General features: G+C 47.1%; 11 protein-coding genes across 11 annotated transcripts; 5 read left to right on the top strand and 6 right to left on the bottom strand.

Moving 5' to 3' along the window:
* Positions 1 to 563: 563 nt before the first annotated feature.
* Positions 564 to 3,482, bottom strand: GLAREA_04219 (EF-hand; the record flags this gene model as incomplete). Its single annotated transcript, XM_008086596.1, has 1 exon — positions 564 to 3,482. The coding sequence occupies one exon, from the start codon at positions 3,480 to 3,482 to the stop codon at positions 564 to 566; it is 2,919 nt and encodes a 972-aa protein (XP_008084787.1).
* Positions 3,483 to 4,792: 1,310 nt separating this feature from the next.
* GLAREA_04218 (NAD(P)-binding Rossmann-fold containing protein) lies at positions 4,793 to 8,687 on the top strand (the record flags this gene model as incomplete). Its single annotated transcript, XM_008086595.1, has 8 exons — positions 4,793 to 4,830; positions 4,895 to 5,127; positions 5,180 to 5,626; positions 7,377 to 7,710; positions 7,768 to 7,966; positions 8,016 to 8,173; positions 8,224 to 8,612; positions 8,662 to 8,687. 8 exons carry the CDS (start codon positions 4,793 to 4,795, stop codon positions 8,685 to 8,687), a joined length of 1,824 nt encoding a protein of 607 aa, XP_008084786.1.
* A 612-nt stretch (positions 8,688 to 9,299) lies between these two features.
* GLAREA_04217 (NAD(P)-binding Rossmann-fold containing protein) lies at positions 9,300 to 10,115 on the top strand (the record flags this gene model as incomplete). Its single annotated transcript, XM_008086594.1, has 2 exons — positions 9,300 to 9,399; positions 9,445 to 10,115. 2 exons carry the CDS (start codon positions 9,300 to 9,302, stop codon positions 10,113 to 10,115), a joined length of 771 nt encoding a protein of 256 aa, XP_008084785.1.
* A 216-nt stretch (positions 10,116 to 10,331) lies between these two features.
* GLAREA_04216 (PIN) lies at positions 10,332 to 14,144 on the bottom strand (the record flags this gene model as incomplete). The annotated part of the gene is made up of 1 exon (XM_008086593.1): positions 10,332 to 14,144. One exon carries the CDS (start codon positions 14,142 to 14,144, stop codon positions 10,332 to 10,334), a length of 3,813 nt encoding a protein of 1,270 aa, XP_008084784.1.
* Positions 14,145 to 15,589: 1,445 nt separating this feature from the next.
* On the top strand, positions 15,590 to 18,834 carry GLAREA_04215 (Zn2/Cys6 DNA-binding protein; the record flags this gene model as incomplete). The annotated part of the gene is made up of 6 exons (XM_008086592.1): positions 15,590 to 16,392; positions 16,458 to 16,682; positions 17,144 to 17,303; positions 17,357 to 17,642; positions 17,693 to 17,976; positions 18,022 to 18,834. 6 exons carry the CDS (start codon positions 15,590 to 15,592, stop codon positions 18,832 to 18,834), a joined length of 2,571 nt encoding a protein of 856 aa, XP_008084783.1.
* Positions 18,835 to 18,869: 35 nt separating this feature from the next.
* On the bottom strand, positions 18,870 to 19,817 carry GLAREA_04214 (uncharacterized protein; the record flags this gene model as incomplete). The annotated part of the gene is made up of 1 exon (XM_008086591.1): positions 18,870 to 19,817. The coding sequence occupies one exon, from the start codon at positions 19,815 to 19,817 to the stop codon at positions 18,870 to 18,872; it is 948 nt and encodes a 315-aa protein (XP_008084782.1).
* An 845-nt stretch (positions 19,818 to 20,662) lies between these two features.
* Positions 20,663 to 21,653, bottom strand: GLAREA_04213 (uncharacterized protein; the record flags this gene model as incomplete). The annotated part of the gene is made up of 4 exons (XM_008086590.1): positions 20,663 to 20,901; positions 20,951 to 21,181; positions 21,231 to 21,362; positions 21,413 to 21,653. The coding sequence occupies 4 exons, from the start codon at positions 21,651 to 21,653 to the stop codon at positions 20,663 to 20,665; spliced, it is 843 nt and encodes a 280-aa protein (XP_008084781.1).
* A 995-nt stretch (positions 21,654 to 22,648) lies between these two features.
* On the top strand, positions 22,649 to 23,159 carry GLAREA_04212 (uncharacterized protein; the record flags this gene model as incomplete). Its single annotated transcript, XM_008086589.1, has 4 exons — positions 22,649 to 22,769; positions 22,821 to 22,917; positions 22,985 to 23,014; positions 23,111 to 23,159. The coding sequence occupies 4 exons, from the start codon at positions 22,649 to 22,651 to the stop codon at positions 23,157 to 23,159; spliced, it is 297 nt and encodes a 98-aa protein (XP_008084780.1).
* Positions 23,160 to 23,607: 448 nt separating this feature from the next.
* GLAREA_04211 (uncharacterized protein) lies at positions 23,608 to 24,503 on the bottom strand (the record flags this gene model as incomplete). The annotated part of the gene is made up of 3 exons (XM_008086588.1): positions 23,608 to 24,014; positions 24,061 to 24,222; positions 24,272 to 24,503. 3 exons carry the CDS (start codon positions 24,501 to 24,503, stop codon positions 23,608 to 23,610), a joined length of 801 nt encoding a protein of 266 aa, XP_008084779.1.
* A 400-nt stretch (positions 24,504 to 24,903) lies between these two features.
* On the top strand, positions 24,904 to 26,104 carry GLAREA_04210 (Zn-dependent exopeptidase; the record flags this gene model as incomplete). Its single annotated transcript, XM_008086587.1, has 2 exons — positions 24,904 to 25,523; positions 25,573 to 26,104. The coding sequence occupies 2 exons, from the start codon at positions 24,904 to 24,906 to the stop codon at positions 26,102 to 26,104; spliced, it is 1,152 nt and encodes a 383-aa protein (XP_008084778.1).
* A 478-nt stretch (positions 26,105 to 26,582) lies between these two features.
* GLAREA_04209 (uncharacterized protein) lies at positions 26,583 to 27,041 on the bottom strand (the record flags this gene model as incomplete). The annotated part of the gene is made up of 1 exon (XM_008086586.1): positions 26,583 to 27,041. One exon carries the CDS (start codon positions 27,039 to 27,041, stop codon positions 26,583 to 26,585), a length of 459 nt encoding a protein of 152 aa, XP_008084777.1.
* Positions 27,042 to 27,617: the final 576 nt, after the last annotated feature.

Raw genomic sequence — 27,617 nt, 5'->3', positions numbered from 1 at the left:
ATCGAGAAAGCTTCTATTTCATCTTGCCTAGGTATTTTTCTACATCTCCTTCAAAATTCAATTTGATGAACCACATTTAATTCAATTCCTTTCTCCCATCTCCATCTCAATTCCAAACTGCTACACAAACCTCTCCAAACCCCAGCCCCATACAACAACGCAACGCGTCACCCACAGCTGAACCAAACCACACCACGCCCCCCAACCCCAGTCCATCAAAAACACTCCCCGTCTCACATCCAATCCCTCACCAACACAAGCTTTGCACATCATAGGACAAGCTTTTGCCCTCAACGGCGCTAGAGAGCTTGTTTTAAGGCGATGGTCGATCATGCGCTTGGTGCTTACGAGGCGCAGTGGCGGATTTTCAGAGATGCGTTGCTGTCTGGATAAGACGACACGAGTACGTTGGCTGATAAATAATATGATACTATTTTACACACCCTAAGTTCACCATGTGAGACGAAGCAGCAAGAACGAATGCGTAGTGGAGAGCCAACTAACATGACCTGCTAATATTATACACCCAAATGCACCAACGCCTAATTCCAAGGTGATACCAATCACGGAATACACAAATCAATCCAACTCCCCAAATAATCCATCCGCGCACCCCGTCCCTCCCTCCCCGCCTTCTTAACCGCCGCATGAAACTCCTCATAATTCATTCGTCCCCAGCCGCCTCTCTTCTCCGCCTCCTTCGCAGCCCGGTCCGCGCGCCAGAGCTGGTAGAGCGTCTCGCGCGGCGGTCGGTTATCGACTTCACTTAGAGGGCGGTCGAGATCGGGTCGTCGAGGCGGGGTGGGAGAGGGTGAGATCTCGGGGAGGTCTTCGGCGAAGCGGGAGAAGCGAGGGGCGAAGACGGGGAGGGAGTTGGGTCGGAATTGAGGAAGGGTTGGGTCGCGGTATGGAGGTGTGGTTGGGTGGTTTTCTGATGCGGGAGAGATGGGAGTGGGCATGACATCTTCAGTCATGAAGTTTTCACCCTGAACTGCAGCTTCGCGTTGAGAGCGGATGAATTCTTCAAAAGGACTGGTGGTCCCGTCGCCTGGTGAGGCCGGTGTGGCTTGCGAGAAATCTGCTAGATTGACAGGCTCGTCATCTCGTGGCTCAATCGCCTCGAATCCAGTAGCGTCGAGGAGTTCTTGGAGTGGTCGCTGTCGGACATCTTCAATCTCAACCTCGGAGAATTCAGGGAAGATGGGACGCGTGACTAGAACTCTCGTTTCCCTTACTGGTCCAGCTTGCTTGGTCTCTTCTCGAGCTGCATCTTGGGCTTCTTTTTCAAGTGCCCACTCATGAAAGGTTGGAGTCGTAAAGAGCGTGCGATATCGATCCCGCTTCTCGCTCGTTTCTGCGGCTTGAAGAGCCAGATCTTCCCGTTTCTTGAACAAAGGATCTAGAAGTTCGTTGAAGGCTTGCTGAGTTACCTGATACAAAATCTCTTTGCCTGCATCCTTCTCTGCATCTGGAATTTCCATACCACCCCATCGTTCAGGAACACTACGAGAAGACGTTGATGGATTTGATCTAGTATCAAGATCATCCATATCTTCCGCAAATCGTACCTTGGAGGACGATCGCGAATGTATTGAAGGAAGAGAGTGACTCTTGGAACTCTCCCCATTGACATTGACCTGTGCCAGGACATCGTCTTCATCATTCCAGTTAATTGGCGGATCACCACCTTCCTCTTCGTCTGTATAGAATTGTCTTCGTCTCCATCGATCATAGATATCTTGTTGGGCACGCTCACGATAAATTGCGTGCGCAATAACAGTCTGTCGGAGCTTTGGTCGAACATCATCAAGAGTCTTGCCGGGACCTTCGATCGCCTCCGCGTCTTCGTTTGTGACAGTCACATCATTTGGTATCCACGACCGACCTTCCCCGCCAGCCTCGAAATCACCATCAGAGTCAGATGCGTCGTCGTAATCATCGTCAATGACAACGCCAAAATTATCTGCATTCGCGTTTATTCGGCCTTGAAGAACATCTTGTGCTCTCTCTCGTAGTGTCCTCATCCTCCGAGCCATGTTCAGGATCTGAATTTCTGATTGCGGAGGGTTAAGTATGGCGTCCCAATATCCACCTCCGTCATAATTTGGTGTCTGGTTCTCTCGTCCCTGCTCCCTCAATAATTGATGATAACGACTGAGGGTCATGATGTTTTGGCGGAAGATGTCTTCTCTATTTCCCATATCGCCGTTACTCTCTGTCATAACACCTTTCCCGTCTGTGATTTCCATGTCTCCGTGGGACATAACGGTCTTGCCCTCCCCAGTACGAGGATCTGGAGCGCGCGGATATCTTCCATCCTGACCAAAAGCACTGCTCAGCGGTTGCCGACTAGTGACTAGTCGATGTGCATCTGTGCAACTCATATGCTGCTCTTCCATTCCCTCCAACATATCTCGATGCATTTGACGATACAGAACGTAGTATGACCTGAACATTCTGAGGAAGTCCTTTCTTTCGACATATCCATCCCCATCTATATCGTAACCTTCAAATATCCTTGCCCATTTTTCCTTTTTCTTGCGATACCCGATACCATGTAGAAACTCCGGAAACCCTATTAGATCGTCTTTATTAGTGTCGTAGAAAGCAAACATCCTGTCAAATATCAAGCTTGGGCTACTATGCCGGTAGCCACCTGAGGGTACCAAACAGCGTTCGAATGTTCTTCTATCCATAGCGAGATTGATATCATCCGGATCATCTCTCCAGTCTGTGCTCGCCATGAATGTCCATTGCTCCCAATATGCATCCAACTCTGACCTCTCGAATCCTGTCTCTCGCGATAATTTCGTGGTAATCTCTTTAGGCAGGACCCTCATCACTGAATCTGGATCTCCGGCATACCATACAGGTTGGATGTTCTTTGGTCCAAACGACGGCCCAGGAACTCTAATCTTGTAGAAGATGTGCGTCTTGATATGAAGCCCTTGCGACTCGCATCCCTCGCAGAGGTCATAGTCGGCACAATTCGAACATCGATACCGGATACCTCGTATTGGTACTGCTCCACAGGAATTACATGCGCAGCCCCTGTGTATGTACGCATTCCGTCTCGTCGCATCCTCGGAAACTCGAAATAGTAGTTGTACAATATTGTGCCCATTCCGTACTGCCTCCTCAGGGCGATCCCATTCCTGCTCTCCCTCGAATCCAGTATCTCCCACGACGGTTGCGCCATCTGCAAGGGGCGCTATCTGACCATCCTCGTGATTCTCTGCCTCTTCGTCAATGTGAGCAGAGTCTCGATTGTCTGACGGAGACTCTCCGTTCCGCCTTCGTCGTCGGTGGATCGCGTTGCTGCGATGTAGCTCGTGACCCGGCACTATATCGATTTGTGACTCGGCGAAGACAGATCGATATATGTAATATGATCCAAATACAGCGGTTATTGTTGTAAGGGCTAGAACCGTTGCGCGGCTTCTAGTGAGCGTGCTCGAGGCTGTAGATAATGAGGCTGGCATTGTCAAGTATGCGCGCAAAGTGCTACCAGATCGTTGAGGGTTTGCATGTTCTCAAAATCATGTTTGCATATTCAACTGATATACCTGCTTGGGATGATAGTCGATCCGTCCAGTATCAAGGGGAGGTGTGATGTTGTGGCTTTGTTAGATCGTCTGGAATCCAGGAATTTAGGGCGACGCGATTGAAGTCGCGGCATCGGGTTCGCTTCGTTTGTATGGTGTATCACAGAGTATGGCTTGTCATACGGAAGTGGTACCATCAAAACTCTGATTCAGCAGGTAGACGTAATACTTGTCAGGAGCTACTATAGTAATTCAATCTACACACCTACGCCCTTTGAAGTGATTGCCAGTTTTCACCTCTGAAGTTCTAAATCGGAGACACCGGAGCCCGATCGCCACGACAGTTCCGAGCGCCGACAACAAAACCTGGAAGTCACAAAACTCACTGCCGTAGCTTTTGAACCCAGTTTCTTTTACACAAAAACAAACACTTTAATTCCATGTTTTGACTACTAGGCGGTCAAAAGAGTCACTTGACTCTGATACGTAAGTTTATATAGTAACGTCCCACCGTGTTAACTTGTACGCGCTATTCCATCAGACTCTATTTTGGCTACGTCCTTATATCATAATAGTATAGGGTATAGTAGTAAATCGATATTAGGGACTTCGCTGATCTTGATTCTACCGGATTATTTGATTCTGGTATTTACTGAGGATATCCAGAGATAGAACAAGAAGATAGACGTTTTCGCAAAGAAGAGCGCGAGACCCAAGATCATTGAGTGGACGAAGGGGAGCTCAAAACAATCAAGTGGGTGGGTTTGTCTCTTCTGTGAAACCCGTATTATTCAAACCATTGGATAGCTGGTGTCAAGATGACAAGAAGCCATTTCGAGCTTGGAATGCTGCCCGTGCCAGGTTCACTGACGATTAGGACAAATATGGAAGTTTGTTGGTGTCAAAACGGATCCAACTAGTCCTATATTTTCCGCAAAGCTGCAGGTGGAGTGTAAAGAAAGAGGATGCACACTCCTATGGGGGAATCAACAGAGGTAGGGCTGCGTCAGTTGTTGACCAAAGGTGGCGATGGAAGATGTCTCTGGGCATGGGTGTATAAGCGTGGACAAAATTTTGTTGGTACATGTTGGCATGTTGTATGTTATTTAGCTTCATTCCAGCTGCGCTTCTTACTCAGAGTGAAGAAGTCGGCACCATAGCAGCCTGTTGGTGCCAACTTCAAAGTCCAACATCATAACTTCAGGTAGTTTGACTTTAGACTTGAACTCCTCATAACGCCGTCCAGCATGAAGATTTCACCACAGAAAACAGTACTGATTACTGGGTAACCAAGCTCTCCCGCTCTTTGGTCTTCCGACTGCAGAGAATCATCTCTGACATCCACGTAGTTGTAGCCCAGGTGGGATTGGAAATGCACTGGCAAAAGAATTCAAATCCCGCGGCTTATTTGTCTTTGCAACTGCTCGAACACTTGACAAACTCACAGATTTAAAAGCCTTGGATATAAATTGTTTGACTCTCGTAGTGGATGACGCCGAAAGCGTAAAAGCATGCCATGAAAAGATCGTGCAACTGCTTGATGGAAGGGGCCTTGACTTTCTCATCAATAACGCAGGGAACAGTATTCAAAATCCTCACCAGATACCTTCTTCATACTAACGATCATCCTCCAGATATCGTCCGTCCCGCGATCGAAATCGACATGTCCGAAGCGAAACAAATGTTTGGAAGTAACATCATCGGAGTCATGGACCTAACCAAAACCTTCTTCCCCCAAATTCTTCTCGCAAAGGGAACGATTGTGAATGTTGGTTCGGTTGCGGGTCATATTCCGCTTCCATTCTACTCTGTCTTCTGCGCGACGAAGGCAGCTCTTTATGCATACAGCGAGTGTATGAGGGTAGAACTCGCGCTATTTGGAGTAAAGGTCGTGTATATACAAGCGGGGAATGTGAAGACCGGTGGTATGTGCATGCGTGGTATTACCAGCTTGAAGGAGGATAGTCTCTTCAAGCCAATTGAAGATGGCTTTGTGGAAAGACAGGTTATTGCGGCTACGACTGGAATGGATCCCAAAGAATTTACGAAACAGCTTGCGCAAAAGCTGCTAACAGGGCCCAGTAAGGTACTCTGGATGGGGGAATCAGCATTTTGGTGTTGGCTCATGAATGCTGTTGAGAACTCTCTTCCCGTTTCTCTTTGGCCTTTTTTCTTCTCACAGGGATATCATATGGAGAGGTTGAAGAAATAGTAATGCTATTTTGCTCAAGACACCCGTTTTGGCACACCCGTCCCAAATAATCCACCCTATACTTCTAAAGCTGGTCATCGAAATGGATATGGCACATCTTGCACGATCGCTTTCTTCTCGATTTAAGCTTTTGCTTAACTGCTCAACCTATCTCGAAGGTCAGATTCAACCAGGAATCAAGATCGTCTGTATCAGACGCTCGAATGTCAACACGATTCATCTTCTGGCTTGATGGTACTAGAGGACAGTAAGCCTATTCAAAACAGTCAAATCGTGACGGTAACGACACATTTGGTAATGCTTGGCAATTGCTGTTTTGAGAGAAAACAGGTTTGCAAGCTCACACATTTTTGCCACTTGTGGTGGACAAACCAGCGCCAGTCCGACCACGGAATCCGGTCTAGTATTCGGTACAAAGTTTATTGCACATTTCTTGTTACAATGGGATTGAAGAATCCAAGATATGATGTTACGTCGATGAATCTCACCGAAACAGGACTTTGAAACCGATCCCTATCGTTTTTTGTTCTTAACAACGACCAGCTGGTAATTACATTCTTGTTGCAGAGTTTTCTTGATTCATCGACTAATTATTTTCAGTAGGCTGCTTCAAGCATGCGCATAAGTGCGGAAGTGTCGCCCTTATTACAGCCCTCGAAAGAAGATGCAACTGGGTAACAGTCACTTACAGCCGCGTAGCCGACTCAAAACTTCCCTCTTTGAAGCTACAATACACCTGTTATTGTATGGCAAACTCAACATCTGAATCGTAGCCCAAAGCACACATGTACCAAAACTGGGCAATCCCAAAGACCAGGTCTGCAGCAAATGGGTTCTATAGCAACGCTCACATATTAATCATCTTGTTTCGGCCGAAATCCATCTAGATGGTATGGAGTGCAAGGCTCTGCAGCTTTTTAAATGTATCTTCATCGATCAGATCAGCCTCAATAACTCCTCTGAAATACCAGAAAAGACATTCTCGCTTACAGATATCTCGAACAACACAATGCTACTATGCCACTCAATCGAATGCTTTACCTACAATGAAAATTGCCGTGCCTACAAGAAACCGCCGAGTATTCGACCTTTTATTCCTCGTGGATGTATCCATATTCCTTCGTGCGGTTCGCACAACATGTCAGCTCTTCTAAACGGCACCTTTGATTCGCTAAAAAGCACATGCGTATCTTCACAATTAAGAAAAAGCTTACCATGAGCTTAAAATACGTCGCTTAAGTGTTTCCGATCATTTAATTAACATCTATGAGATTTATCTCGAAGGCCAAAAAGCTATATACCCGGACGATCTCCCTTGTACATCGGCAATATGGGTATTAACTGATTCGTTCATCAAGCCATGCCACTCTACCACTCTTATTGTCGGCACTTACAAAACGATCACAAAAACCACTTGGCACATCACCGGACGATTGCTGTGGTGTTACATTTCCCAAATGATTGGTCCCCAACTCCTATTTAAATTATTTTCATTGTCGGCTTTTGTGGCCACACACGGGTAATGTCTAGTAAACAGATTGCCGACGCTGGTGGTTGAACAAGATCGGCAAGTCATAAGGGATGAAAGAAGGTGCTTATGATTAGATTCGAACATATAGGAGGCGAGTGGACCGGTCTTCTTGGCTTGCCTGCTTTCTCGTCAGACTTTAATTCTACACGCAGGCAGCTTTCTACTCAGGATAGAAGTACCAAGAGCCAATTCACAGCCAAGATGAAGTCTCTCATCGGATTCCTCTCGATTATCGGGTCGGCTCAGGCTGGTCTGCGATTCCCGTGTTCCGAATTGACGGTTCAACGTCTCGATCCTGTTGTTCAGCCAGGAGCGATTCCTTCGACTCATGTTCATCATATTGTGGGTGGAAATGCATTCAATGCTACCATGAACGGTGATGTTGGGGAGAGGGCTACTTGCACAACTTGCCAAATGTCTGAGTAAGTTGTTCATTCAGACCCGTGTCGTGCGTGCTAGAAGTCTGATTTACAAAATAGGGATTTCTCAAATTACTGGACTGCCGCCTTATACTTCAAGCATCCTACCAACGGCTCCTATATGCGTGTACCAAATCTTCCAGTTACGCCTCTGCTTGGCGGGTCCGATGGTGCTAAGGGTGGACTTACTGTCTACTACACTCAGTTCGATCTTTCCAATGATAGGCTCTCTACGCAGCCAATCACAACTTTCAAGCCTGTAAGCTCACTCCAACTTATCACTGCTAACAAGAGCTGACACCTCGAAGGGTTTCCGTATGACAGTGGGTAGTCCAGCTGTGACAGGCACTGCCCACGCGGGATTGAGCTACCAATGCCAAAGCGGCAACAACAGAGGAACAATCACAAAGACCATGCCTACCGGACCCTGCTCCGCCGGTATCTTTACCACCCACCATTTCCCAGCGTAAGCAATTTGCCAGCCTCATAGCATAACCTCAAACTAACCAATCTCAGATGCTGGGACGGTGTCAACCTCGACAGTCCAGACCATCAATCCCACATGTACAACACCGTCACCTCAGAAGGCTTCACCAACGCCGGCAAATGTCCCTCCACCCACCCCGTCCGCGTCCCACAAGTGACCTTCGAGACCGTCTGGGATACCACCAAGTTCAACAGCATGTGGACTTCCGGCGCCAAGAATCCATTCGTATGGAGCTTCGAGGGGACCGGCGCAGGTACCCACGCCGATTACATGTTTGGCTGGAAAGGCGATTCCCTTAAGAATGCGATGGCCAAGTCCGAGTGCTTCTATGATGGCTGCGGTTCTATCAAGAAGCAACCTATGGCTACTGCTAACAAATGTACTGTCAAGGACTTTGTTGCGGAGCCGGTTGATGGATGTATGTTACCGCTTCTCTCTGTTGATGAGTATATGCTAATTTGTTGTAGGGCTCGCAAAGCTTCCTGGTATGTAAACGTGGCAGTCTTTTTAAAGGGTCTGAGCTTCGGCTATTACTGCGCTAGGGGTATCTGCGATCAATATTAGTTGGTCGGATCTATTGTTGTAATCGATATCAGCGAGGGGGACACAGTCGTGTTAGTTGTTCATTAGATTTGAAATTTGAATGCGTTATTGTTAAGAGTTAGAGTCTCAAGTCATGTGATAGCGTCAAGATTTTCTTTTTGAGCAATTTCCAACTGATATGTCGCCCCTATGTGTTCTATTCTCTCAATAACCCAGATTCTCTACCTAAGGATTTAGTATAGTCTTTCAGCATTTCCAGCAAACTCAAACCAAACCAAACCACAAAATCGAGGTAAACCACCTGACCGGACCATTCCAAAAATAAGCTTTCCCAGTGGATCCCATCACCACGCCACCGGAACGAAGTTGTCCCTCGGGAACGCCACATCCCCACCTGTCAGAACGCCAAAACCTCATCTTTTGAAAGTCGGGTGAATTGTAACTTCACAGCTCGTCGCAGAAAATCTATATAGTCCAATTCCATTCCCGTCCAAATGCCTTCATCTCCCACAACAATCCATCATTTCAAAAGCCAACCCGTCAACCAAAAACCCTTATCACAATGTCTACCCTCCCAACCCTAGCCTTCTTCGGCGCAACAGGCCTCTCAGCCCTAACAACCCTTACTCTCGCCCTAAAAGCAGGACATAACTGCCGCGCCCGTCCGTTCTCCCCCCTTTTTCTACCCGCTTAGCTAACACACCCAGTCGTTCGCACTCCGCAGAAACTACTCGATCTACTCGCATCCTCCGCCATCCCATCAGACCAAATCTCCCAAAATCTTGTGATTATCACAGGAGACATCCGCGACCCCGCCGCCGTGTCTAAAACCCTCTTCTCCGCCACCGATGAGGTCGTCGATATAATCATCAGCGGCATAGGCTGTTACCCCGTACTCCGGGGTTTCAAATTCGTAAACTCAGACCCAACACTCTGCGCCGACGGCATCACCACCATCCTCTCCGTCCTCTCCTCCCGCCCACAAAACAACAAGAAACCATACTTAATCACCCTAGGCACCACCGGAATCAGCGTCCTCGGCCGCGACGTCCCATGGCTGTTCCTCCCGCTGTATAAAATCCTGCTGGAATCCGCGCATGAGGATAAGAAAAGCATGGAATCCCTTATTACTTCCTCTTTTGTCTCTGAGAAGAATGTGTTAGGGGGCTATACGCTCGTACACGCGAGTCTACTTACCAATGGCCCACTATTAGGACGCGCAGCTGTGAGAGAGGAGACGGAGGGGAGGGAGTGGAGCGGGGAGGCGATTGGATATACGATTTCGCGGGCGGATTTGGGGAATTGGGTTTTTGAGGCTTGTGTGGGGGGATGGGACGAGGTGAAGGGGGAGGGGAGGGTGGTGAGGGTTACTTATTAGAATGGAATGAGACAATTAGGGTGGTGTTGGGATAGATAGATGGCTCTTAGGAAATACCCGGGTTAGTATAGATTTCTTTGCTTGTAAGATTGTTTTCTTTTTGTTGTTAGATTAGATTTATAGATCCTCACAGAACAATAATGAAAGCCCCCATAAGGATTGTTTTCTGTATTACCCTAAACTTAACACGTGATTTGGTTTACAGCTATCCTAGATCTAAGTCTTAGCCTTCTTCCTCTTTGGCTGTCTCGCCGGAATCTTGGGTTTCTGTTTCCTCTTCCCAGACTCAGACTCCCTATACTCATCCTCATCCAGCGTTCCACTCTCATCATCCGCCTCATCTTCTCCATCACCATCCGCCGCTCCTTCAGCATTATCATCATCACCCTCATTCCCCTCCCCTTCCTCCGACACAGCACCTTTCTTCCCCCTCCTCTTCCCCTTTTTCACTTTACCATAATCCTTCCCAGCAGGATTCTTCAACGCCCACTCCCTCCCTACATCAGCAAACGTACCCATCTCCTCGACCGTAAGCCCCGACTTCTTCTTCCCCCTAAGTCTATTGACCGCTTCTTTCATCCTCTTACTTCCACCCTCGCGCGCTTCCTGTGCTGCGGTTTTCGCACCAGCACCGACCGTGCCATCAAAGTAACGGGTAATGTTACTCTGGGTACCTTCGAGCTCACGACGATTCATATCCCTAATCACTGGAACCAGAACTTCATCAGTTCGCTCCTGAGACCAACCAATCGTCTGCATCAAGAACCCTCGCAGTCCCTCGAGATCAGGTACACCCCATCTGAACTCTTCCTTGCTGGAATCTACATGTGGCTTGTAGTATGCCTCTGCGACAGCCGGACTTGGAAAGCCGGCTGGTAGGAACAATTTGCTCGCTTGTGCGCGGCGGAACTTCTTGCGAAAGGTTGAGGTTTCTTCGGATAGAGGTGGTGGGTGGGGGCCTTGTACTGATGTCCACCAATGTTTGAAATCTTGAAGGCCAGTAGGCGAAGAGAATTCAGAAAGGAGCTCGATGGCTGTGACAGATCCAACGCCGTGAAGACCTTCCGCATAGTCACTTCCTAATAACTGCGCAAGGGAGATCATTTGGTCGCGGCCAAGACTCAATTCCTGCTCGATGTCTTTTTGCAGGTAGCACTCGACGTCTTTGTTGCTATTAAACAAATTCTTGTAGACACGCGTGCCCCCGAACAGGAAAATATCACAATCATCTGTGATAGCTCCATCCACGAGCCCTTGACGTACGAGCTCTGCACATTGAGCTTCCGCCTCCCCAGGCGCAATAATGTATGGAATTCCAAACTTCTTGAGCAAAATTTGACACTCCTGGTTCATTGCTGAGGTAACATCGTCAGCATCACGGCGATCTTTTTTCTGTTGGTTTCGCAAAGCCTTGAGTTCCTTCTCATAAGCAGCCTGTGATTCAGCTGGAGTCTTGAAATTTAAAGTTTTGGCAAATTCATCATGGGTTTCTGCTTCCATTGCAAGTTGTGCTAAAAGCTCTTCGTCGTCTGGATCCGAGAACTCATCAAACGAGTCCGAGTTGTCTATACCGACGATGTCTTCTCCATTATTACCAGACAGAAGAGGAAGGTCGGTAACAGCTGGCTGCGGTGATAAAATAGTACCGGCATCTTCGAACTGAACGCCAGTATTTTTGGGTGCTGCGGAAGCACTGGTGGAATCCTGCAAATCCAACATTTCCACATCCTCGAATACTGGCGACGGAGACTTTGACATAGTCACATCGGCTGTCGGTTCAACGTCTTTGGGCTTCGCAACAGTGGTTTCGTGATCGCTTTCCGACCACTCAACTGGTTCATCATCATCTCCTACCTGAGCAGATACATAGGAAGCCGCTCGCGCGACCTTTTCGGGCGTGACTGACTTGGAAAAAGGAACATTCCTTGTAGGTAGGCTTGTCTCATTATCCGTCGTATCCCTCACCAGATCCTCCATTTTAGAACCTTGGTGGGTTGGACTTGGCGCATCCACAATCTCTACATCATCTTCGTCCGATGAATCGATCTGAATTGGCGCATAGTTGGCTTGATATGCCCGCTCTTCCCTATCCGCCCTTTCTTTATCCTCAGCATCAATTTCCTGGCCCCGTTTCTGTTGCTCTTTCACCTCGGAGCGGATATCACCAGCACCCATGAGCCAGGGGGGTAGAGGTCTTGATTCTTCCTCGGCCTCCTTTTCAAACCCACCAGCTTCTTCCTCATCATCTTTTGCTGCTTCTGTGTTGGGGGGGTCGTCTCTGGGTGCAGCTTGTGACTTGGACTTAAATATTGAACTCCTAAAGTCCATCTTCTCAAATGGAAGAGGACCATCGAAAAGGTTCGGCTTGTTCTCCCTAACCGGCTGAGGGTGCGAAGGTCTCGGTTCTGGAGCTTTCTTTCTCCTCGCCCTGGCAAGGCTGGCTTGGAGATCCATATCGCTGTCACTATCACTATCTGCAGTCACTGCTTTCCTTTTAGGAACAGCAGCATTTGCACGATTATTGATAATGTTAGCTACTTTGCTTCTACTAGAACTAGCAAGTGGCCTTTGAACTTGCACCGCAACTTGTTTATACTCTGGCATCGGGACATCTTCGAATTCTTCGTCCTCTTCAGCATCTGTTTCGTGCGCATGGTTGTTTTGAAGTGACAGAGCAATGGCGCGATTGAGATGCTCGGTCTCAGAAAGTTCTTCATCGGCAGGCTCCTGCTGCAGCGAAAGGGCAATCGCCCGACTCATATCCTCATCCTCATTGAAAAGATTACTAGCGTCCGCAGATGAACCAGCTTCGTCTACGAACAGACTATCTACCGCCTCTGATGGGTTTTGGGCATCAAATTCAGCGTAGTCAATATTCTGTCTCAATTTCGGTAAGCGATTCAAACCTTCGACTGGGACATCTTCGAATTCGTCCTCAGACTCTATTTCTTGAGCTTCGTGCTTTTGTTGGTCTAGGGCGTCCACATCGATGGGCTTGTTTCGCTCTCCTACAGACTTGTCGAGGCTAACAACACCTAAAGCATACCCGCCCTCTACGCCCTCATTTTTAACCAACACGTACTCGCGGTCCTTTTCTCCTGCGATACGCTGGGTGCCTACTCCATATAACGAATCTCCTTCGTTCATCCCGTTCAAGTTCATGAGCCTTTGTGTAAGCTCATTACGCTGCGCAACTCTCTGGATTTGAAATCTGCTAAATTCCATTCGATCGGGAAACATTTCTTCGAGCTGCTCCTTGCCTATTCCCATTCTCATTCTGCTCCTTAACCGAGCTGCGTTAAGGATATTATACCGATCAACCGGTGGTAAACTGTTGAAGAAGTCGCCCTTAAAGTCGATCTTACTAAAATCGTACAAATTGACATCTTCGCCGTTGTGAAACTGTTGAGCGTATTCCTCCAACTCCTCCAAGCTCATGACCCTAGGGTCATTCGCCTGTCGCATCCCTTCAATGCCGCCATCAAGTTCGGGGAGATGGTATGCGTCCGTTTTCTTGAACTTTCGGTTTTGTGTCCGTTGTTGAGCGCTCATGCCCATCTCATCCGCATAGACAATCTCCTCGCCCTCCTTCAAACCCTCCTCATCGTCCGCAACTGGCTGCAATCCTTCTCGTTCGCGCTGCTTGGCTTTCTTTCTCTTCTCTGCTTCTTCCTCGCCTCTTCTCTGCATGTGCACCGTCAACAACTTCGCGGCCGTTCGTGTCGCATCGTCTCTTCGACCTTCCCTCCTCTGTTTCCGCTTCAAAATCGTCTGCTTCTTCAAGGCGGGCGCGGCGCCATCGAATACGAAAACTGGTTTTATACCAAAGAACAGAAGTTTACATATCCGTCGAAAGAATCCTACAATGTGCGAGTTGTGCAGTGCATTGCCCTCCTTGTCGCGGACTGCTTTGAGAAATTGATAGATCCATATTGACGCGTCCACGGCCAAACGTTTCCTATTCAGAGTCGGAAGAGGTGTGGGACGGGCGCAATCATGGAGAATCGGCCATAGTCCTTTGACACCCATGATGGGGTCCTAGACGTCGAAACCTATCTTCTTCTTGGTCGAAAGGAGCTGTGGCGTATCGCTCAAGGCGTCAGTGTAGTTGAAAATGTCATCGAAGCCACCATGTAAACAAGCTGACGCGAACTGACATGTCGCCGGGACGAAGTGTTACTCCATGGAGCCGAACAAAGTATAGATGAATCTCGAAAAGGTCTCAACATCTAGAGATGGGCAATTGTAAAAGTCCTCTTCAGGTGAATACAAATGACGATGATGACTCGATCCAAGATGATTGTGGGTCTGACTGATCTTATCTTATCTTAGCGTAGATCTTAACGCCGAAGTCAAATCCATCCTCGTCTTCTCGCAAAATACATACTGATCCGACGACGATAGACAAGTCGCGAGTACCAAAACAATATTGCAATGGAGCAATCTCAGTCACAAGATTATTTGAAATCACTTCTCAACAAGAACCTTCGAATCACTACTTCCGACTCCCGAATGTTCTTGGGGCAGTTCAAATGTACAGACTCTGTAGGCACACCATCACGTTTACTGCTGTTTTGTCTAAGAAGCATAATCTAAACTCTCCTTAGGACCGAAACACTATTCTCGCTCATACATTTGAATACCGAATGCCGCCGCGGCCCAAAAATCTTGATGAAGGCACAGGAAGTGTATCTTTGGATATGACAAGCCGCTATTTGGGTTTGGTGGTCGTGCCTGGGGAATACATAGTCAAAATCGAAGTCGAAGAATTCGCAAGTCAAACGAAGAACAGAAGAAACTGAAATCTTTTCTTGAGATCGCAATTTGAATGAATGGGCGTTGTCAAGATTAAGCTCATCAGAAAGGGTTTGTTGTTCTCTATCCGTAGAAGCCACTTGCTTATCGGGACATAGCTACCGATAGAGTACAACGCACTGAACGTTAATAGAACAAGACTAAGTCATCCAGCCATCCGATACGTTCATGGATATCATTCAGAGGCGCTTTGCGATTTGTAGTCATATACTCAGCTAGCTTCGTATCAGGCGTATGGAGTCATACCTTTGACATCAGTAAGTGATCACAAATTTAAAGCCAAAACTTTTGTACTTTCTAGCTTTATCTCTCTATCTTACAGCCGATATGCGCCATCTGCAGTTACCTGACTACTGGCTCCTGATTTATTACTACTACCCCGTGTCGTTCCGTAAAAAGGCGTCATGCTCATTTGCGCAACCTCTGCCAGTCTTACACGATTCATTGACAACTCACCTCGAGGTCTTCTCTTTCTGCGTTTGAGATTACTACTTATATCAGTTGTACAGATTTCAACTCTGTTCTCGACATATTCGAGCCATGAACAGTGTAATCATGAACATTCAAATTCTTCCCCTCAGCCTTCATTCTTTGTTCTTATCACTATATCTCGTACGACTATCATACCAAAAACGTTATCAACTCTTTTCGCGTCTCTCATGGATCGGGAAGCTCGCGAGAGAATTCGACAGAGGGCTTTGATCGCCACGAGAAACCAGTGTATTGACTGGGAGCAGCAACGAATAGAGCGATGCCAGGCACTAGATCGATATTTCGTTTACGGCTTTGAGCTAGACTTTGATATTTCACATGTTCTTGTCGATAGAACTTATGATGAAGCCTTGGAAGAGGTGAGACTCAGACTTTGTGTCAAAAACATTCCGACACCAACCAAACAACACCTTGCAGACTTCTGGGAAGGAATGATTCCTGCAAGAGTTTCCAGCCAAACTTGCGACGAGACAGCATCGAAGTACTGGATAGTCACTCGTGGACCGACTCTGTCATCGCTTACAATCACTTCACCACTTCTTAGATTTGAAGATGGACAGCGCACTTCCAACAAGGCTTTCAAAAGTATTTGCAAAGTACTCAAACGTATGTTGCCAGATGATCATGATCCAGTCGCCTTCAATAATTCTCTTCCTTGGCCTGGCTTCAGAGTGTTCACTGGAACTGGAAATTACCCGATGAAGCCCAAGCACATGGCTAAACTACTTGGATTGCTATGGGTTTATGAGAAACCGCTAGACACCATCTACCAAAATATCAGCAAGACGCAATGGCTGTCAAACACCGGAGACCCAGAGCATAACTTCATCATGTCTAATGGGCGGCTAGTCGGAACACCTGCACAATTCTACGAAATGGTTCTCCATTGTGTCTCTTTACCAGAAGCAATCAGTCTGTTCAATTCAAACTTGGCAGATGGTCCTATTATCCGTACATACTCTGCCATGCAGTACCTCACACGTCCGGATAATCCACTCACAGTATTCGAGTTCAATGCTCATCACGCAACCACAGATCCGGAAGTCATGCAAGATTGGCTAGTGACCTGCATGGCATGCTTCAGTGGGCGGCTCTAGTCTCAGATCGTGACTGGATCAGAACCGTGCGCGTGCAAATAAATCGAGATCAGCCAAGTTTAGAGAATGGTAAGGCTCTCGTAGCCCTTTTCTGTCACTGGGGTATGCCTGGGCTGGCTCGTAATTATGTCTGGCGAGACGAGAATTTTGGGAGGAGATGGAGGTATGTACATGATTATGAAGATATCAGACGTCGTCAAGCTGAGGAATATGGCTTGATGGATATTGGTGGAAATTCTTGGTCTGATAATGCAGGATATTGAGGACGGTGACGAAACCAGTATTACCGGACGAAAGTATTATGTATGACTGCGGACGGTGATGTAATAAAACCATTACAAATCCAGAATACTCATATCTTCTTCAAAAGCTCCCTAAATTATGCTCAACGGAGCAGTGCTTTGCTAATACGGTAAGTACTTTCTTAGCACTTTAAGGGACACCTAAACTTCATGCAGGTAGGCATACATTAACCGTCAACTCAGCCAATAACATGCATATTATCACCAAGTTAGGTACAGGTGGCAAATCTCACCACATTACCAATGATTTCAAACACCCATGACGCGCACCGAAATGCACCTTAATCGTAACTTCATAAAACAAAAAGCTTATGTCACATAGTCGTTATCACGGCCATATCCTCATAAACCAAGGTGCCGAAAGCACCAAACGAGAAATGTTTAGCATCATCAGGCTATCAGATATTGGTTCACAAACGACTCGGAGGTCCCACAGAAAGTCTAGAACTGGTTGCACTATATGTAAAGAGCGTCGAATGAAGGTCAGCATATATTATTTAGTACACTAGATTTACCTGGAAACTAATGAAGCCAGTGCGATGAAGTTCGACCTGTGTGTAGTAATTGCTCCAGGAAATTTACGGACCCCGAGCCTTGCGATTATAGGAGCACATTACAGCGAGATGTGACTGTTTTACGACCTATCGTACCAAGAATATCTGTAAACGATAATGATGATGCAGGAGTTAGTATTGTGGCATCGCGCGAAAGTGCGCTGACAAATGTACCAATATCGCCAATCATCGATGCGGGATCACTTGATCCATTTCAAACTTATCCAAACGGTCGCGTGTCTGGTCTCGATGATCTGATGAAGCATTGTAAGTGTGATCCTACGTAGAATAAATCATCGACTACTGACTCGTCAAAGATCTTAGCTTAACAGTCTACAAATCATTCCCTTGGCAGCCAGCTTCAACAACGAATCCAACCTGTGCATATTATATCCCATTAGTGCTAAACGATGTTGTTCTCTTTCATGCCACCCTTCAACTTGCAACTTTCAGGCTAGAAGCACACTCTATGCAACGATCGAATGTGGTTCACTTGAGAGCGGAGTGTGTTCGGCTTCTCCGCGACCGAATCGAAAACGCACATCATGATGCCCTATCTGACGAGACACTGGGTGCCGTTGCTACGATGGCTGCAGTTGAGGTAAGCTCACCATGTTTATTACTGGTCATTTTTAACACGGAGCAGCACGAAAGAGGAAATGTGGAAATGCTCAAAATGCACATGGACGGATTAAAGACAATGATCGATTTACGGGGAGGTCTACAAGCTATTAGATTAAGCGGTCCGATGGTAGCGAACCTGATCTTTTGGATGTTCGTCGTATCTATGTACGAGAGCGAATACCCTCCATTGGACCCAGAATTACCATTATATCTTGGTTCCATCTCACAATTTGAGGATATCGCCCCTCTACACGATCAGTCAATCGATCTAACCGCCATGGGCCTCGGAGAACCCGTAGCTTCGGTATTGATCTCCATTCAGCATGTCTCCCAACTCGTTCCCTCCAGTACAGCGTATCCAACAGCAGCGACCTCACTCACAATACTAAGTCGAACGTGCGCCTTACTATCACATCTCCTAAGCATACCTCCACAAGCATCATTCATCTCTGAAGCAGCAAGATTTGCAACACTTCTTCATGTCTTCGCGCCATGGAGAGGTCTACCGCCCGATGGCACGCTGGCGATCAATCGTCTTTTACACTCCCTCATATCGACTTTGAGAAAGATCGTTGCTGAGAATACACCTTGCAACACACTTCTCCTCTGGATCTTCGCGGTAGGTGGAGTTACTGCTGATGGTTTACCTGAACGAGTGTGGTTTGTATCGCATTTAGTCAGAAATGTGGAAAATCTGGAGCTTAAAACGTGGGAGGAGGCGAAAGACCATATTCGACGCGTAATTTGGCATGAGGCACTTTGTGAGCGGACGCATTATAAGTTATGGCAGGAGGTAGAATTGAGGAGGGATGAGTTGTTGGAACTGGAAGGTTAATCAAAACAGAGGTAGCATATATAGACTACTTCCTCTCATCCTCCCCCTTTTACAACATCATCGCTTTCCCCCTTCTCCTGACCCAATCCCAACAAATACCCCCCCACCGGCCCCCTCAAAACCTCCACCCATCCAACAAACCCATCAATAAACTCCCCTCTCCGCCCCAAAAACTCCCGTCGTACCTCCCCGTCAACCCCGTACACCGCGTCCGCACCGTCGCGCATCACCCTGACTACCTCGCTCCATTTCCAGGTTTTTGGTTCCATGTAGAACAAAACGGACATCCAAACTTCCGCTTTATACCCCTCATGAACCAGCGTCTCATTTGAGGGTGTATAAACAGCGGCGCGGATTTGAATTATATGTGCGAGTTTTGGGGATTGCGAGGTTCGGGGTAGGTAGGGGGAGGTGTATGTGCTGATATCTGCTTTTAGACTTCCTTCAGCTATAAGATCCGCTAGCATTTCCGAAAATGTGGTTTCTTCGACATTGAGAGCGTAGCGCGTTCGTTCGCGATCTATATCCCGCGCAAAGAATCCGATTTTATCTATTCGTTCGACTGGGTGGAAGGTGTTGCTGTGAAGAGCATTGAGGAGTGTACAGCGGAGGAGGGTTGCTGCGTTTGCGTTTGGTTGGGGGGTGTAGATCTTTGTAGCAAGTGTCTGTTCCTCATTCCTCCCCTCCTCCCTTCTTAATGCCGCAGCCGTCTTCAATGCTATCATCCTCTCAATATATCTCGTCGCCGCCTCCCTAACAATTGTATAAGCCCGCTCCGGATTTTCATCTTCAAGTTGATATTCATCTGGCTCTACTATTATTCCCTTTTGTTTCTGTAAATTTGATCCTACAGACGGCTTTTGCGCTGCTGTGTTAGGTTTCCGATTTTTCGTTATCGAATTCGATTTCTGCGACGCAGCGGTGACTTTGTTGATTTTCTTCCGTCTTCGGAAAAAATGGTGCGGGTTTGGGTTCTTTGGCATGGTGATATTGATGCTGAGATCGGAAGTCTAGGGGGTGTTCTAAGATTGTTGGGTCTGGTTTACTGGTTAGATCTAGTCGTTAAGAATCTCCAATGGATCATCGAGGGCATTTATATTGGAACATGAGGTTGCGACGCTTACACATCGTGGGTGATTCTCCGACGTGAATGCACAAATCATTTCAAAAGTCAATATGAGAGTCTCGAAAGTGAATATCTACCAGACGTTGTGTTGATGGTGAGCTCACCAGATGTTAGTAAGCAAAAAGTGAAGGATTGAGGATAGTGAGGTTTGACGGTTGAATTGTGCGTTTTGAACTTTTGTTTAACGTAGGATGTGCTGAAGATATTCCATCATTGAGTTATGAGTAAGACTTTTAGTTGCAGGTGGTCGGGATAGACCTGTTTAACTCTTATTTTTCTGTCAGATGCTACGGTGTTTTCGAGTTCATTGCTAGCCCAATTTCGCAAAACATGAATGGTGATATCCTTATCGTGTTATAGTTTTCGGCTTAATGATAACTGTATGAAACTATAACCGCAAGGTAATACAACAAGCAATAATATCTCCCATTGACAAATGACCCGCTTAGGAATTGCAATATAGCTATGGCCACCAGAGAAAGATATGATTGCAATCACTCAGCCTAATTGGAGATTTTATTATTCTCAGATACAATTACAATCAGCAAGATAAGTCGAGTCGGTGAGTAAAGTCCACCAACTCCCCACATCATTTACAATCTCCACACCTCCCTCCTACCTCGCCTCCAAAACCCAACACCAAATCAACAACCACCCAATCTCCCATATCCCCAACAATCATCCCCCTCATCCACTCCACCATCACGGCATCTCCTCCCCCACCAGCCCCAAATCAGGCCTAACATAAAAGTCCTCCGGCACAACCTCCGGCATCTGATGTCTTTCCGCCCACTCCCTCACCCCCTCAAAGTTGCGACACTTATGCACGGTATTAAAATCCGGAAACGCAGTTGGATTGCCCTTGTTATACCATACCCTACCCAGAACACCGACGTCGATGGTACACATTAGTTGTTGGCGGAGGATGTCGAGACAGTGCGCTAGTTGAGTTAGTAATGGGAGGGGAGGGGAGGAGAGGGGAGGATGTACTGATATGTAGTTGTAAAATCGGTTCTTCGTTACTAAAAGCACCATCACCATGAGCTTGGTAGTATGCGTAATTGAAGTAGAGACTTTGTCTTAGCAGGTTCAGGCAGTGGAGATGATGCAGGCCTTCTACATTTGCTGGGTAGCCGCCTCCGTATTTTTCTTGGATTTGGACGTGTTTGTTCGTGAGACCGGATTTCGCTGCTAGATCTTGGGGTACGGCTGCACCGCGATCTGATGCGTATTAGCACGAGAAAGTAAGGCAATGATGGGAAGAGCTTACAGTCGACACCCAGCGCTTGCCAGGCCTCGTCGACTTCTGGACTTGCTGGTTTTCTGTAGATATTTTCGTGCATGAAAGAGCCGTTGAATCGGGTGAGATGATAGGAAATTTGGGTGTCTTGAGTTACTGGGGCTTTTGTTTTATTAACAAATAACATATGAAGAGGGAATTGGTATACCTACAGAACCGCGAAGTTCGTTGAAAGCAGTATTTGTCCGGATCTTGGGTCAACAGTATTCCCGACAAAGCTCCTAGAATCGCTGATAGGAAGAAGGCCACACCGAGAAGTAGACACACGAAAGTTGTTGGCAACTTCCGTGATGGAACTTTGCCATCGTTGTCGTTTCCTGTTAGATTGACAGACTCGCACGATTCCGATTGAGGGAGTGGTGCGAATTCAGTATCTTTCGCAGACCTAAACATTGTATGAACGACGAGTCTTTGGCTATAGAGCTCACGATGTCACATCTCGAGGATTGATTTGAATGTCAAAATCAGACCCAACGCATAGTTCCTTCAATCAATGACTTCTGCCCACGATCCCAATCGACAGACATCAATCAATCAATAGCGACCAAATGTGTCGTTTTCATTCAGCTGAACGTAATCATCAGCATGCATAATGTGTTTCACCGCCAGACCGCTAAAAAGAGAGCATTTCCTGCAAGAAAAAACAATAAAGCAATATTTCCCCTCACATGAATATACTTGGCATCGCCTCGTTATGATGTCTGGGAGACGCCTCAAACGCCACCAAGATCTGGATGAGAATGATTTTTCAGCCCTACTTCGCTAATGTCACTTTTCGGGGATAAACATCTTGTAATGGATACTGGATGTTTGTAATATGTCTAGAGTTTAATGAGAATATAAAGTTGCAAGTGACAAGTACAAAAGAAAAGAAATGCGCAGATATAAATCTGGGACGAGAATTAAAACTAAGCACATGATACGGACGATGGATGCCATATCATGAGACCTGTTCCATACAATTGGGGAAATGCCGCAAGCCGGGCGAGGTGCTCGGTTGATTGGAGTCCACGTCACGCCTTCGTAATGCCAAAATAGCGATTCGAAAAGGAAAACGCAGACTTCCTCTTTTTCTCATGGCGTCTTATCATTTCCCGCCAATCATAGCTGTAAGCAAAAGCACGGTTGGCTTATTGTTGACAGTGTACGAACTGCATACGCCTGGTCGAAGTCCATTGGATGAGTCCGAGAAGAGACTTGAGTTGATGGGAGGCATGGCTCTTCCACACGGCTCGAAAAGCGAAGTGTTGCAGTTGGCACTCGAGAGGCTCGAGCTTGTGGGAAGCCATCAATAGCATATAAAGTGACGACCATCGCCGTCGTTACAGTTTCGTGACCTTCAAGTCGCTCATCAATCCTGCGTCCCATTTCTCGAACTCATATCCAAAATGCATTTCCGTTTCATCGCAGCTCTTGCCCTCATGGCAATCCCAGCAAGCATGGCAGCACCCATTGCAGAGGCAGAGGCAGATGCGGCTCCTGCAGATTATAGCGGCTATGGAACGTATCGTGAGTGTTGATATGTGATCTTCCGGCGGGATAGACGCTAATGCGGGACAGCAAAACCAGCTGGAGGTTACGGAACTTATAACGGCGCCCCAGTACCAAGTCCCGTACCTGTTCCATCACCTGTACCGGCACCTGCTTCTGGATATGGGTTAGTCCACCTGATTTCGAGAATCTTAACATGAGGGAGGATCATACTGACAAGACTGTCTCTTTAGATCATACCCTGCACCTGCCGGCGGCTATGGGTAAGTCTATCCTAAATCTCCCTATGTCAAACGTTTTAGAGCAATTGCAATTAGTCCGAAGAGTGAAGACAAGAGCTGACGTTCCTACCAAAACAGTAAATACCCAGCACCTGCAGGTGGGTACGGAAAATATCCAAAGGAGTAAATTGGTAGTGAAAGGATAGCAGTTCGATCTGCTGGGAAACAATCAGCTGCACAGCAAGGAATGAAGATGGTACAGAGATAAACATAGGACAAAGTAATGCGGACACATTGGATAATGAAAGAGATGATAATATAACTCCTCGAGCATATGATAACGCTCGACTTCTCAACTGCACCGTGATCATTTTCAAGAACATGTTGAATTTTAGCATATTTCTTTCATCTGGTGGCGGATCTTTCTCGCTTTTGGCAGAATGTGTGACGTTTGTTTTAAGATATTGTTGTAGTGCAATTTAACGGTGACCGGGTTGCGTTACATTTCGTTGCTAGACAATTATGGACGGCGCGTCGAAACGGGTCCTTCTAGACTCGGCCTCTGGTGACAATTTTTAGAATCATCACCCATCAGCTTGGAGGTTACCAACAGCGCTACTGTCCAAAATTATCTGCTACTTCAATTTCGAATTTCGTGAGATGGCACTGGCAACGTTTTTCCACACCTCGCCTCCCCAGATTTTACTCCTTCCGGCATGAACTCCGAATTGACGAACGACTTTCCCTTTCCACCAGGCCCGCCTGGCGTTGATGGCTGTCGTATCTCGCGCATAATTAGCTAATCCCATTCTCTCTTTGACGGGATAAAGTTCAGCGACTCTCATCCGAGAAACTTGAACTTTTCCCAAGAAGTTCATAGTGGTGATATCAAGTTCGGCATCCTTAGGGAGAGCTTTTGAATACCGAAACATGATTTCCGTAGATGCTCGGGCGTATGATGGCAATCGAAGATGAATAAAATTCACGAATGGTCCAGACATGTAAGTGACGATTGCCACGGGAAGGATTCCAGAAAGCATAACTGAGACGAATGAGCATGATTTAGTTAAGAATTTGGATATACTAACCTACAGCGGTAACCCAAGACGGGTCTTCCTTAGAATAGAGGAATTGCGGCCCAGCATATATGGTGAAAAATGCAAAAACAAAGATTGTGACGACTTTTATACCAGCCAGATTGACGATTCTCATAGTACCTGCATGATATATGAGTAATCTTTCAGGAAATACTAGCAAATTATCAGTGTATGAATGGACGATGAAGGTTTTTAGGCGTACTGGGCTTTTTGGGCTCCCTATCTACAAGCGGGTCGCCCCGAGCGACTTTCTTGGAAACAGTTGGACTCGAGCTTGATGGTTTACGACTAGCAAATCGTGCTTGGGAGTTGAGCTGGATCTGAGACTTGACGCAAGGCCGGCATTTGATGTGAGTGATGAGAGTCCGCGTGCGAAGGTCTGGCGAATGGATATAGGACAAGATCCTGCGTGACAGCAGACTCTGCGTCGTCATGATCATTGATCTGTGGATATTTCGAGCCAAAAATCAAGGAAATGTCAGTATATCAAGGCTGACTGCAAACAGCTCCATTCTTGTCAGATATGGATCGCCGCAGTGAGTGTTGTATCTCAATTGAGAAGATTGGAGAGTGCAACCAGAGGAGTAGTCGAGAGACGCGAGATCGACAGACGCAATAGCCGCGAAACTCAATGCTCCAGGGGTCACGTGATCTCAATCTATCACAGACTCGCACTCGCGTCAGTCGGTTGCTGATGCCAGATACACTTCTTTGTTGCGCAGAATGATGTTCGTCCATTGTTGAATCTCTGGTCTGGTTCCAGTACGACAATGATCCTACGAATATTCAAAACACCACGGTGACCGCGACAAGGCATCTTGCCTCTATACAATCATGTTGCAGCGAATGCTGGCACATATTTGGCTGGTTCTGGCCCTCAGCCTCCTCGGTCCAGTGCTGGGGTTGACGCCTCTTTCAGACGAAAGTCTGCGAAACATACCCATTGCCGGGTCAGATTTTGACATCAAGACTGGCAGTATACTGGCTCCGATTCTGATTCCTCGAGTTCCTGGCACACCAGGTTCGAGACAGGTTCAGCAGCATTTTGTCGACTGGTTCGCAACGCATTTGCCAAAGTGGTCAATCACTTACCAAAACTCGACCGGAAAGACACCTGCTACAGGCGACAAGCAGGTGCCGTTTGTGAATATCATCATTACACGCGATCCACCATGGGCGAAACCTGGGGATGTGGGGAGGTTAGCATTGGTTGCCCATTATGACAGCAAACTCGACCCTCCCGGATTCATTGGCGCCATTGATAGTGCTGCGCCATGTGCGATGATTATGCATGCTGCGAGAAGTGTCGACGAGGCCTTGACGAAGAAGTGGGCAGCGATGGAGGCAGAGGGAAGTCATGGACTGGAGGAAGAGAAGGGACTACAGATTTTGCTTTTGGATGGAGAAGAAGCATTTGTGAGCTGGTCGGATACAGACTCACTTTATGGTGCAAGGTAATTACCAATTGGTTCTCTTTCTGTGAATTATTGTTGACAATTCCAGATCGCTGGCCGACGCCTGGGAGTACGAGTTCCACCCCGCCTTGTCTACATATCAAAATCCGTTAGACTCGATCAGTCTTTTTGTGCTGCTCGATTTGCTGGGATCTGCAAGACCTAAAGTCCCTTCATATTTCAAGACGACGCACTGGGCGTATCAGCATATGGCGTTGATTGAGAGTCGCATGCGAACGATGGGGCTGCTTGCATCAGCGTCTGATGCAGATCATCCTTTCTTACCAGAATACGACAAGGGACCAAATGCATTTCATAGCACATTTGGCATACAGGATGACCATCTGCCATTTATGGCTCGTGGAGTTGAAATTTTACACATTATACCCTCGCCATTCCCTCAGGTTTGGCATACCTCGAATGATGACGGAGAACATTTGGATATGGCAACGGTCGAAGATTGGGCCAGAATTCTGACGGCTTTTGTAAGTGAATGGATGGAACTCGATGAACATTTGGATCAGACAATTGGGCCTGGGAAAGCTAAGAGGTCTGTTCCAACGTCGAAATCAGAGTTGTGAGTGCATCTAAAACTACCTCATGGACTAAAGCTTATTGGGTGCTGTAGCGATAGCGTGTAGATATAGCCAAATAAATCACACTATTTAAATACTCGTCACTGTCAAACTTTGATGATATTTTTGACTCCTTCCACCTCATCCATTTTCCAACTCCTGCCAGAAACGGATCACAGAGTTGCAAGTCTTCGAGGAAGCAAGTTTAATCGACAATGGAGCACTCACGCATCTGTGCTGACCAGGCTAATATGTCAGGCAGTGTGTTGTTAGTGGATGGACCGAGAATTCATAAAGATATTTACAGGCTGGACTCGGTGACATCGAGGCCCCCCATCCGAGCGATTATAACCGATTAAAATTAGGACGACTAACTGGGAGCAATATTCGACCTATGCAAGCCCATTCAAGCCACGCCCTCAACTACAACCAAATAACTCATCCCACACAACGTCCCCAATCCACCCCCAAGCTCTCACCTCAACTAAACACCCCTCTCCCACTTCCACCTCTCAAAAACCTTCCCCGGCCTCCTCACCTCTTCAACATCCACCCTCTCTCTTTCCATCGCCCTAATCCTCCTCATCTCCTCCTCGTGCACCACCAACCTCTCCCTCCCCAACCCCGGCGCATAAAACCTCGCATTCCGCCCATGAATCCTCGGTCCCAACCCCCGACTTTTTCTCTCACTTTTAACCCAAAACCGCCAATCCCTCTTCGCTTTCGGTTTGAGCGGATTTTCTGGCTCGGGTTGGGTATTGCGCGCGATCCGACGCGCGCGGAATCGCCAGATCCGCCGTTGGCAGCAGCAGTAGCATGTCAAGACCCCGAGAATGACGGAGAGGAGGACGAGGAATGTGAGGATCAGGATGGTTTTCGTGGTGAGTTTTGCGGCGTTGATGGCGGTTGAGGGGGGGATGTAGCGGGGGTGGAGGAGGGCCATGGGTGTGTCTGGCTTTCTTATTTAGGGGGGAGACTTTACTTTGGCAGAGACATTTTATTTTCGTGAGATGATAGTGATGGTGATATAGTTCAGTATATCGGTGCTCGGAGTGTGTGTACGAGTTGAAGGGTGGCGGGTGCCTGTGGTATGTGGTAGGCTGCGTGGTGGTGAGGCTTAGACGTGGAGGAGCCTAAATATCTACGATTCGCTACTGCATGGACGAGCACTATCAGACATTGGTTCTGCGTCGTGAAATTAGTCGATAATTCTAGCAAGTGTTGTTTCTTCCTTCTGTAATGATCGCACTTTTACCGACTGTTCTTCAACTGTCATTTGTGCTTCTCCTTTCTCGCTCGCTTAAACGGAGTTGCGCATTAGGGGAGACACCTTCTAGAACCCTATTAGAAGTAGAGACCAAGATCAAGGATATAACAAAAGGAGATTAAAAGATACTCATACCCTCCTATATGATAGAGTAATTATATTGTGATTGTCTTGTTGTGATAGAGGTAGAAGGGGAGTGGAAGCGTTGTGTTGAGGTCCAATTGAATGTAGACGGGTTTTGAATATATGAAA

This window comes from Glarea lozoyensis (assembly GCF_000409485.1).
Source record: "Glarea lozoyensis ATCC 20868 chromosome Unknown GLAREA5, whole genome shotgun sequence".
NCBI lineage: Eukaryota > Fungi > Ascomycota > Leotiomycetes > Helotiales > Helotiaceae > Glarea > Glarea lozoyensis.
Note: the sequence above shows the minus strand (reverse complement) of the source record. Positions and strands in the feature narration are given on the sequence as shown.